This window comes from Oryctolagus cuniculus, chromosome X (assembly GCF_964237555.1).
Source record: "Oryctolagus cuniculus chromosome X, mOryCun1.1, whole genome shotgun sequence".
In the NCBI taxonomy this organism is placed as follows: domain Eukaryota; kingdom Metazoa; phylum Chordata; class Mammalia; order Lagomorpha; family Leporidae; genus Oryctolagus; species Oryctolagus cuniculus.
Window position 1 is genome coordinate 1,955,125 of NC_091453.1, and position 12,318 is coordinate 1,967,442.

Sequence of the window (12,318 nt, forward strand, 5' to 3'; positions counted from 1 at the left end):
CTCCACTGCCTTCCCGGGCCACAGCAGAGAGCTGGACTGGAAGAGGAACAACCGGGACAGAATCCGGCGCCCTGACCGGGACTAGAACCTGGGGTGCCAGCGCTGCAGGCGGAGGATTAGCCTAGTCAGCCATGTCAGTGGCCGAGCAGAAATTTTTTAAAGATTTATTTTATTTATTTGAAAAGCAGAGATACAGAGAGAGGGAGAGACAGAGAGCGATCTTCTGTCCTCTAGTTCACTCCCCAAATAGCTGAGATGGTCGGGGCTGGGTCAGGCCAAAGCTAAGAACCAAGAACTCCATCCAGGATTCCCACATGGGTACAGAGGTCCAGGAACTTGGGCCATCTTCCACTGCTTTCCCAGACACATTAGTAGGGAGCTAGATTGGAAGCGGAGCAGTCAGGACTCAAACCAGCATTCTGATATTGGATCTGGCATCACAGGCAGCCACTTAAACTGCTGTGCCACAGCGCCAGCCCTGAGCAGAATTTTTTTTTTAGATTTATTTTTTTTTACTTGAAAGTCAGAATTAGAGGCAGAGGCAGAGAGAGAGGTCTTCTATCCACTGGTTACTCCCAAGTGGCTGCAATGGCTGGAGCTGTGCCAATCTGAAGCCAGGAGCTGCTTCTGGGTCTCCATGTGGGTGCAGGGGCCCAAGAACTTGGACCATCCTCCACTGCTTTCCCAGGCCATAGCAGAGAGCTGGATCAGAAGTGGAGCAGCCAGGACTTGAAGCAGCACCCATATGGGATGCCAGCACTGCAGGTGGTGGCCTTGCCTGCCACGCCACAGTGCCAGCCCCCCTGAGCAGAATTTTAACCTCGCTAGGGGTTCCTTGTTTAATTCTGTATGTACTTTATGCTTGTAAAATTTTGATTCACTGCTAATGTCGCCAGTCAGATGAATCTTTGCTCTTTGTCAGTAGCAATACTTTGGAAGATGGATCTAGTTATAAGGTCAAATTTCACATTAAAGAACGTTGACTGGACATTTTGGAGCCAGCTATAGGCTGGGCTGGGCATTCTGTGTGCATTATTTTAGTAGGTGTATAGATGTGTATAATAAACATGCAAAGTGAGTATGATTAAACATTTAGTTATTTTAAAGATGTTTTTCTCAGCACTTCCCCATTCCTCAATTTTCTTAAAACTTTTATAAAATTTTTTTCCTAAAAATGTTAAATTTCCAATTTTTAACCAGAAATCTAGCCAGGAAATTTATTTAGAACTTTGACACTTGACTGCCCTCTCCCTTATTTTAGGATAAGGGAGTAATAAGAAGGTAAATTAATATAAGGGATTTAAAAAATTATTCAGGCATAGCCTGGTCAACTTAGTCTTGGTCTGGTTTAAACTATGAAAAGAAAATTGGGGGCTGGCTTTGTGGCGTAGTGGGTTAAGCCCACACCTGATACACTGGCATCCCATATGGGGACTGTGTTGTGACCTGGCTGCTCTGCTTCCAATCTAGCTCCCTGCTAGTATGCCTGGGAAAGCAACACAAGGTGGCCCAAATGCTTGGGTCCCTGTGTTGTGCCTTAGTGAGTGATGAGGAGTGCCTCACACTGATAAACTTTGGAGTCCTTGATTGCTGGCAGTCAAGAGTGGGCTTGTGCCCCAAAGAACTCTGAACCCGAAGACCAAAGCAGCAGTAAGTTTATAAAGGCAAAAACCACAAGAGGAGGAAGAATAAATGCTTGCTAGGATTGGAGGGGAATACATGTTTACTTGGGTCAAACTGACCTAAGGCCTGTGTGAAACTAGTATCAATTATAATCTTGACAACACCAATTAAAATCTTAACCTAAAGCATATGCAAAACTAATATCAATTACAATTTTGACTGTAACACCAACTGCAGTCTTAACAATTCCAATTACAATCTTGACATTAATCCAGGTATTGGCCTAAGTCATATGTGGGACATACAGATTACGATCTTAACATTAATCTGGGGGCAGCCTATTTGTTTTAAGCTTGAGCAATCATGCTGGGGAGTTTCTACAGTCTGCCAAGTGGGATGCAGTGTACTATTATTGTCTGAGTTTTAGATCATAGTTTCAAACCAGAGTCTCACAGTGGGAGGTGCTTTCTTAAGATGGAGTCTCGGGTGCTCTAAAATGGAGTCCCGACTGTCAAGGTGTCACTTCACTTGCACCCATGTGGGAAACCCGGAAGAAGCTCCTGGCTTCAGATCGGCACAGCTCCGGCCATTGTGGCCATCTGGGGAGTGAACCAGCGAATGGAAGACCTCTCTCTCTCTCTCTCTCTATCTCTCTCTCTGGCTTTCCTTCTGTCTCTGTAACTCTGCCTTTCAAATGAACAAAAAAAAAGAATCTTTTTAAAAAATAAGAAAATTGCTCATAATGGTTATCCACCTTCATTAAATAAAAATTAATTTTTAGATTTATCAAATGCTATAAGGCATTAGATTGTAGGTTACCTTGAATCTTTTAGGTCCATCTCCTCCTAGTCATGACTTCTCTAGGCTGGTATTGTTTGTGCTCACTTTCCTCTGAGTCCCATATGTGGCGTCTTCATGCCTGTCCCCACAACCTGTCATGCCAGTTGGTCTTGTTTTTCTCCATGGTTCAACGTAGATAAGGCTTCTTGCACTTCATTCAAAGGTAGCTGAGTGGCATATGAACTTGCAAATAATTTTCAACTTGATGTTTTAGTGAGAGCCCGTATATTGATGTGTCTGTCGTAGAGCAGTTTTTCTAAGTGCTGAAACTTGGCATCTGAGTGGGGTTTATTGTCTTATGGCTGAGTTAAAACAGCTGTTACTTGAGTCTTTATCACAAAGTTTAAAGTAAGCTTTGAATGTGTAATTTTAAACTATTGAGTAGCGAATTCGTTTTTCTTCTGTATTTAGGTGTTCACGTAAACATAATTTCCCGGCGTCTAGTCCCACCCTTCTGATTAAAAGCATGTTTACAACATTTGGAATGGAGCAGTGCAGGAGGGATGACTATGACCCTGATGCAAGCCTCGAGTACAGTGAGGAAGAGACCTACCAACAATTCCTAGACTTCTACGATGATGTGCTCCCTGAATTCAAGAATGTGGGCAAAGTGGTTCAGTTTAAGGTGAGCATATGTGTGCAGGAGGGGACTGGTGCACTTCAGCCTGAAGTACTCAGTGGTACAAGAGAGCTGGGGCCAGGCTGTGCCTGGGTAGAGCTGTGGGCCAGCACGTGCGTGGTCTGCGGTTGGGCACGTCCTTGATAACTCACCTATTTCTCCTTCGCTTTCCACCGCCTCTGGCTGATGTTGTAGATACCGTATGACACCATACACATGTATTAGCAGGCTATTTCTTGAATGCTAAGGTTCAGATGGAAAAGGATTGGTCATTTATTCAGTACCTTTGTGCTCCGACTCTGTTCCAGCACTTCAGTTCTCTGTATCACGTCCGCAGTTCTTGGCCCTCAGGCCTTCCCTGAAATGCTACATATGATGGGCACTGTGCTTCCTTCCATCTTCTGTAGGCACCTTAACCAAGGGCTGCAGTGTACACAGTGTCACACAACCGCACTCACTGAGTGGTTGGAACATTGTGTTGACAGTGCCACACGCAGCGTCCATTCAAGATGTTATTCTTCTGCAGCTACACAAGCACATAAATCTTGACTCCTTTTGTTTTGTTTTGTTTTTAAAATGGTTTTTATTCACTGGCTCCTTTTCAGAACTACTGAACATAGTGTTCTCAAAACCATGGTTTGTGATGCAGCATACTGGGTTACAAAAAAGAGGCATTTAAAGGACACATACTTATTTTACAATCTATCCTTAAAGTAAGGGTCAGACCAGATGTAACCCCTGTTGCTCCTGGGACCCATTAGTTGAATCCTAAAGCTAAGGAAGTCTCTTCTCTTGTCTGTGATTTGATCACATCTGAATCTGAATGACTGTGTTATGTTGCAGCAAGAAAAATATCCATTATTTGGCAAAAGATAGGAATAAAGCTGTGTTTGCTTCCTGCTAGTTGGAAATGACAGTGGAAAATTGAAACAACCAAGAAATGGAGGCGTTCATGAAATTCAAGGCTATACTTCCAGCTACTGATTTGAAGATTTGCAAAAAAATTCTTCCAAAATTTCTTTCACTTAATGTTTTGTTTCAGTGGCAAATCCCTTCCTGTCTTCACACTACTTCTCAGCAGTTACAGCTAATGTGGAAATGCCTGTTCCCACGCACAGAACGGTTCCCACGCACAGACTACTACTTTAGAAGCACTAGCTGCCCAGGCAGTGTGATTTGACTAACCCCCATGCTCTCAGACACACCATTTTACCTCTGTCTGCCTTTTCCTATCTGGAAGCGAGGGGATTGCATTACATTAGTACTTTCCCTCGTGGTCACCCTGGATTGTACTGGTTTGGTGAAGTGTAGTGGTTGACCTGTTTTCAAAACTTCTGTCTGGTTAACAGAAATCGTACCTGTGACAGGCTAACCTGTACCGACTAACCATGATGTATTTTTCGATTGATTAGAATTCTGCCAGCTTGATAGAATGGCCAAGCTCATTCTAATCATATTGGCAGTTACAAATGGAAAGTTGGGTTTCTGCAGTATAGTGGTTATCACATTTGCCTAACAAATGGAAAGTTGATTGATAAATGTTTAGTAAACAAAATTTCAGAACATTGAATTTATTGTGGAAAATTAATAGCAGGTCCTTGCAAACAACCAGATTTAATGTTCTTTAAGGTCCCTTGCATGGTTGGTACAGACTCCCAAGGCCTTCCATGGTTTTTTTAAAAAAAGCATGGTTCACTTACTGGTTCACTTTCCAAATGCCCACAATAGCCAAGACTGAATCAGAACGAAGCCAGGAGCCTGTAACTCCATACAAGTCCCCCACGTGGGTGGCAGAGGCCCGAGTACTTGGTTCATTTTCTGCTGCCTTCTCAGGCACATTGGCAAGAAGCTGGATCAGAGATAGAGCAGCTAGGACTTGAACTGGTGCTCTGATGTGGGATGCTGGTGTTGCGAACAGCACCTTAACCTGATGCATCCAACACTGGCCCCTGTTCTTCCTTCTGTCACTGGGTAGGAATCCTGCCCTTTTCTGGATGTTCTAATAAAAATACCAGGAGCAAATTTATAAAATTATAGGTTCATTTTGGAGATAAAAAATAAACATTATTTGAAGACTTTTTTTAAAGATTTATTTATTTGAGAGACAGATTTGTAGACAGAGGGAGAGACAGAGAGGTCTTCCATCCGCTGGTTCACTCCCCAAATGGCCTCAATGGTGGAGTTGGGCTAATCCAAAGCCAGGAGCTTCATCCAGGTCTCTCATGTGGGTGCAGGGGCCCAAGCACTTGGACCATCTTCTGCCGCATTCCCAGACATTAGCAGGGAGCTGGATCAGAAGTGGAGCAGCCAGGACTTGAACCAGCACCCATATGGGATGCTGCTGCTGCAGGCTGGGGCTTTAACCTGTTGTGCCACAGCACCAGCCCTAAAAAAATCTTTTTTAAAAAAATTAGATTGTATTCACAGGTATCAGGCAAAACAATTATAAATTCTGTTAGTATCAATAGTAGGTAAGGATGTGGAAATTATTAAAAGTACTTCAGAGAGTAGTTTGCTACTACCTAGTGAAGTGGAAGATATGTATACAAATGATCATTTTCCTGGTTATACACTAGAGAGATCCTTACACACACACACACACACACACACACACACAATTGTGTTCAAGAATGCTGACCCTGCATTGTTTGTGGATGAAAAATTGGGAGCACTTTGCATAGCCATCATTAGAGTAGTGGGCAAATAAGTTGGATGATTTGATATGTCCAGGATACAGTAGTTAAGATGAATCATTAAGTTTGTGTGATTACATCTTGAAAAAAGAATGTGGAATAAATACTACTTATATAAAGTTGTTAAATGTACAAAGTAATACTCTACATATGTATGTATATCATTATATATGTATGTTTCTTCATATACAGGAGGGCTATAAAATTTTGTAGAAAATGGAATTAAGGTCCATTTATTTTGGCACAAAAAATTTTGTTTTTTTCATAATACACATTTTTCCATGAACTTTTGAAGACCTTTAGTATGTGTAGATTTCAAATTTTTTACACCAAAATAAACATGTCTTTTAATTCCATTTTCCCATGAACTTGTGTCCTTGTATACCCATTACATATGATAGACATATATTTAAGTGTGTGACATATATACCGATGTCATGTGTATGGATATATATACCTGAATGTGTGTACATATGTTTGTCTATCTGTGTTTGGAATATGATAGTACTCACCTACGTGTTGGGGGAGAGAGAATAATAGGATGGAGTGGCTTCAACCGGATCTTTAATATTTTACTTAAAACATTTTCAGTCAAAAATGGAAACAGTGTTAAATGTGACTAGTGTATACATGGGCTGATTGGTATTCTGTGTAGTTATCCACATCTGAAATCTTTCATACTTACGGGAAAAAATACTGTATTAAAAGGGGTAGGTAGTTGGGACTTGCAGTGCTGCTGTGTGCTGAAGTAAGTAGACGTGAATGGGCTAGTATCTCTCTTGGAATCTTTGGTTGGTAACCACTTGTGGGACTGAACGTGGACACAGTACACTCGATGACTGAATGGTTTCTTTTTCTTAGCTTTTATAATCACATTCTTTATTGTTCCTTAGGTCAGCTGCAACTTGGAACCTCATCTGAGGGGCAATGTGTATGTTCAGTATCAGTCGTAAGTATTTTGAACATAAATAACTTTGTGTTTTGTTATAGTTTTCAATTTTTTAAGATTATTTATTTGAAAGGCAGAGTTACAGAGAGGCAGAGAGAGAGAGAGAGAGAGAGAGCGCGTGCATGAGCAAGCGAGCAGTCTTCCATCCACTGGTTCACTCCCCAGATGGCCGCAATGGCCGGAGCTGGGCGGATCTGGAGCCTGGAGCCTCCTCCGGGTCTCCCACACAGGTGCAGGGGCCCAAAGATGGGCCATCTTCCACTGCTTCCCCAGGCCATAGCAGAGAGCTGGATCAGAAGAGGGGCAGCCGGGACTCGAACTGGCGTCCATATGGGACGCCGACACTGCAGGCAGCAGCTTCACCCACTATGCCACAGCACCGGCCCCTATAGTTTCTTCTGACATCTGAGTTTTTTTCACTGGATGCATGACTTCCATATGTGCGGTATTTTATTTTTAAAGAATCAGTCAATATCTTTATTCTCTTTTTCAAGGCAATTTTTTAAAGATTTATTTATTTGAAAGAGTTACAGAGAGAGAGGCAGAGATTAGAGAGAGAGAGGTCTTCCATCCGCTGATTCACTCCCCAAATGGCTGCAATAGCTGGAGCTGCGCTGATCCGAAGCCAGGAACTTCTTCCGGGTCTCCCATCCTGGTGCAGGGCCCAGGCCATAGCAGAGAGCTGGATTGGAAGTGTAGCAGGGGCTGGTGCTGTGGCGTAGCGAGTAAAGCCATTGCCTGCAGTGCCGGCATCCCATATGGGCACTGGTTCGAAACCCAGCTGCTCCTCTTCCGATCCAGCTCTCTGGTATGGCTTGGGAAAGCAGTGGAAGATGGCACAAGTCCTTGGGCCCCTGCACCCACGTGAGAGACCTGGAAGAAGGTCCTGGCTCCTGGCTTCGGATCGGCGCAGCTCCAGCCATTGTGGCCAATTGGGGAGTGAACCAGCAAATAGAAGACCTCTCTGTCTCTGTCTCTGTCTCTGTCTCTGTCTCTGCCTCTCCTCTCTCTGTGTTACTCTTTCAAATAAAGTAAATAATAAATCTTTAAAAAAACAAGAAGTGGAGCAGCCGGGTCTGGAACCGGCACCCGTATGAGATGCCAGCACTACAGGCTGTGGCTTTACCCACTATGCCACAGTGGCAGCCCCATGTGTGGTATTTTTTAAATGAAAATATAAAAGCTGATATAGAAATGAAACATTATTTGTATACTTAGAGTTTTATAATGTGGTTGTATGATTAATTTCCTTTAAAGATTTATTCATTTATTTGAAAGTCAGAGAGAGTGAAAGACAGAGAGACCGACCTTCCATCTATTGGTTCACTCCCTAAATGGCCGCAACAGCTAGGGCTGGGCAAGGCAAAGCCTGGAGCCAGGAGCCAGGAGCCAGGAGCTTCACCCAGATCTCCTGCGTGGGTGGCAGGGTCTGGATTGGAAGTGGAGCAGCTGGGACGTGAACCAGCAGCCGGCATCATAGCCGGTGGCTTTACCTGCTACGCCACAATGCCGGCCCCACTATTTATGTAATTTTAATAATTAAAATACAAACTGAAATGGGATAGCTAGAATAGAGAATGTAAAGGAATATATCAGAAGAGCCAGAGAATGAAGCCTGGAATGATCTTAGTGTGCATTTGACTCGCTAGGAGAGCAGTTCCTGTGTCATTTCTGCTTGTCTTGCTGTTTGCCTAGGCTGCATCACAGCTAATGGGTTAAATGAACCATGGTGATAAGAAGAGTAGCAGTCTTAGCTGAGAAGGAGCATGTTCTGACAAGGGATACCCACTTCTGCATTTTTAATAGCCCAGTCTTTTGAATTAAGAAGCTTTGACTCAAGCCAGTGTCCATGCATGAAAACCTCTGAGTACAAAGTGTTCCTAAATAAATTGTGAGCTTATCTGCTGTAGTGAGGACTCCCTAGCTAGTACAACAGCAGTGAACTTGCTGGTCCCACAGTAAATGAATAAAAGGGTTAATTAATAATGGGGTTAATGTACATAGTATTGTTACTATAAAACACATCCTTTGGTTTTTGGTTTAAAGGGAAGAAGAATGCCAAACAGCCCTTTCTCTGTTTAACGGGCGATGGTATGCAGGCCGCCAGCTTCAGTGCGAATTCTGCCCAGTGACCCGGTGGAAAATGGCCATTTGTGGTAAAAGACAATGTGATGGTTTTGTCCCCCAATCATTCCACTGTTACATGAAGGAATATTCTTAGGGAAAAGATGATCTTTTAAAGGGGTTAAACAGCTTTTTTTATCCTTACAAAGTAGATGAGCAGAGATCTTTATATGAATAAAAGACACCAGAGTTTCAATCTGTAACGGACGTTGTGGGTCACTTTATGAGTGACTAAGGTCACAGTGCATTGGTGACAAGGTTGGGGGTAGAATTCCAGTCTTCTGATCCTTGTCCTGGGCTCTGGGTTTGACAGTTCAGGAAGCCTGAGAAGTTGGTTCTGTTCTTGGGTCTTCCTCACTCCCCCGCCCATCTTTATCCCTAATGAATCTTCAGTCATTGCCAACTTAAACATTACCTGTGGCATTTCCCTGCTTCCTTGAAATAACATGCTCCAACATGTTATTTCAACAAGACTGGCCGTAGGTGCAGCCCAATGAGGAAGTGAGTCACTCCAGTGTGGAGAGTAACCAGCAGCTTTGAAGACCTAATTATTTTTTGACTTTTGTTAGTGAGCTTAGCCCAACTACAGTGGGAAGCACCCACATGAAGACAGATGGACGCTCCAAGTGCCTCAGGGGAGCACTTATCTTCCCCTTTGCGTTTGCTCTATACTCTTGCCTGCTTAAACCTCTGATTTAAAAAGTCTGTCATTTATAAAGTCTGTATCTTTAGCAGCCTTGTCTTAATGGATGCTTCCATTTTAAAACCACTTCTGAAGGAGGAAAAAAGGTTTTAGTCTCTTGCTTAGGGAAGCCAGAAGATGCTTTCCATTTTTATTTTAAAAGGCTTGGAGGATGAAAGGTGGAATTTTTTTCTCCACTGAGGTAAATTACTTTTTGTCAGTTCCCTGGAATCAGTCTGATTTCAGTGGGGTGCTTCTGAATATAATTTTAACTTCCCAATGGAGGAAAGCATTTCAGTTTTTCTTTTAAAAAAACTTTGTTATTTTCCTCAGTGGCTAAAGACATTAAACATATTTTCATGTCCTCGTTATCGGCCATTTGGATAAATAAATGTTCAGATCTTTTGCTCATTTTTATTAGGTTAGTTGTCTTTTTAGTATTGAGTTACGAGTTCTTGATACATTATACAAGTACCTGATCACAAATGTGACCTGAAAATATTCCCTCCCATTCTGTGGGTTATCTTCTCACCTTGTGTCCTAAGACCTAATTTTTTTTTAATTTAGTAAGGTCCAATTCACCTACTTTTATGAGTTTTACTTATGCTTTTGGTGTCATAGCTGGGATTTCATTGCTTAGCCCAGTGTCATGAAGATTTGCACATGTTTTCTTCATGTCTTAGATTTAGGTCTCTGACCCACTTTGAGTTAATTTTTGTATATAGTACGTGGCATGGAGGTATTCTCTTTTTGTAGGTTTTTTTTAAAAGATTTTTTTATTTATTTGAAAGGCAGAGGGAGGGGGGGAATCTTCCATCCGTTGGTTCACTCACCAAATGGCCGCAACGGCTAGGGGCCAGGAGCCAGGAACTTCATCTGGGTCTCCCATATGGATGACAGGGCCCGGGCCATTTTCTACTGCTTTCCCAGGAACATTGCCAGGAGCTGGATTGGAGGTGGAGCTGCTGGGACAGGAACCGGTGCCCATATGGGATGCTGGCACTGCAGGGTGGTGGCTTAACCTGCTATGCTACAGTGCCAGTCCCCTGCCAGGGCTGGTTCTTCATTGTTAATTGGGGATCTTTTTAGTCAACCACCGTGGATGGTGAAACTCTAGAAAAGATCATGTGGTTACCATTTGTTCAGTTGCACTGCAAACCATAATCCAGAAGGGTATAAGATATTCTGGTGAATGAAAATCTCCGATTTGTTACTTTTGAGGGTACCACTTGTTAGAGTATCTGAATATTTTTGAAATTCTGGGAACCAAACTATGACATCCATTTGTGTAAACCCCTTTTAAGTCACACAGCAGGCAATAGCTTCAACATATCTGAATATTAGAAACTTCCCTTCTAAAAAGGATGAACAGAACACACAGGAATTAATAGGTGTTGTTTTATCACTGTGCCATTGCAGGCTTATTTGAAATACAGCAATGCCCAAGAGGGAAACACTGCAACTTTCTACATGTGTTCAGAAATCCCAACAATGAATTTTGGGAAGCTAATAGAGACCTCTACCTGTCTCCAGATCGGACTGGCTCTGCCTTTGGTAAGAACTCAGAGCGGAGGGACAGAACGGGCTATCATGACGAATACCACGGCAGGCTGAGGAGGAGGAGAAGCCCTAGTGCAGACCACTCGTACAAAAGAAATGGGGAATCTGAGAGGAAAAGGAGGAGCAGTCACAGGGGGAAGAAGTCTCACAAACACACGTCAAAGAGTTGTGAGAGGCATAGTTCACGAAGCAGAGGAAGAAAAAGAGACCGAAGCCGCGGCAGCCGGAGCCAGAGCCACAGGAGCCGCCGCAACCGCAGCCGCAGCCGCAGCCGCAGCCGCAGCAGGAGCCGCAGCAGGAGCCGCAGCAGGAGCCGGAGCCGGAGCCTGTCCGGATCCCGGGGTCGTGGTGGGCGGAGGTCGCGGAGCAAGGAAGTCATTATTCAGAGTCCCAAATGCAAATAAATTTGTTTTGTTCTTACATAAGTGTATATCCTTACTCCTTATGGCTGCTGTATACTCAAATTACAGGGCTGTGAGCTCAGATGTGTTCACAAGTCTGGAATCTTATTGAAAAATACTTTCACTTTCTGATAATCACAAAATGTGTTCACTATGAAAAAACTAGGCAGTATAAACTATATGACTAACAAACTTGAGTATTACGTGTAATCCCTAATCCTGAGAGGTAAGGTAACCAGTTCACAGTGGAACGTGGGTGTCCTTTTCCTTTGGGGTGTCTACATACTTGCTTTTAATACAGAGTTGAGATGACTAGAGTTGAGTTTCATTTTTTTCGTAAGAAGCATTGTCATTTCATCAAGCCCTGTTTTTATTTTTACTCAGTGGTGTGGATCTACCCATTTATTTAACCATATCCCTATTACTGGATTTTAAATTACACACTATTAAAGAATCCTATGCTGAAAACAATCCTGTGGATTTCCTAAATATTTCCACACATCTCGGATCATTTCCTTAGAATTAATTAAATCAGGATAGACAGATAAATGCTAAAGTACTTCCAAATTGCCCTCCAGAAAGACTACAAAAAATTTACTGAAGGTTGGTGTTGTGGTGCAACAGGTTAGGCATCCCATATGGGCGCTGGTTCAAGTCTTGGCTGTGCCACTTCTGATCCAGTGCCCTGCTAATGTGCTTGGAAAAGCAGCATAAGATGGCCCAAGTACTTGGGCCCCTGCTGTCCATGTGGGAGACCAGGAGGGAGTTTGTGGTTCCTGGCCTTGACATGGCCCAGCCCTGGCCATTGCAGCCATTTGGGAAGTGAA

At 43.1% G+C, this 12,318-nt stretch overlaps 1 protein-coding gene across 1 annotated transcript in view; it reads left to right on the forward strand.

Annotated features, from left to right (window-relative positions):
• The window catches only part of ZRSR2 (zinc finger CCCH-type, RNA binding motif and serine/arginine rich 2), a 36,676-nt gene extending 25,166 nt beyond the window's left edge, over window positions 1–11,510 (forward strand). Inside the window, exons 8-11 of the mRNA XM_008272380.4 lie at window positions 2,875–3,088; window positions 6,669–6,724; window positions 8,771–8,880; window positions 10,950–11,510. Coding sequence (XP_008270602.2) covers window positions 2,875–3,088; window positions 6,669–6,724; window positions 8,771–8,880; window positions 10,950–11,494 — 925 coding nt within the window. The 3' untranslated portion in view covers window positions 11,495–11,510. The remainder of the gene's footprint in view (window positions 1–2,874; window positions 3,089–6,668; window positions 6,725–8,770; window positions 8,881–10,949) is intronic.
• The last annotated feature ends 808 nt before the right edge of the window (window positions 11,511–12,318 follow it).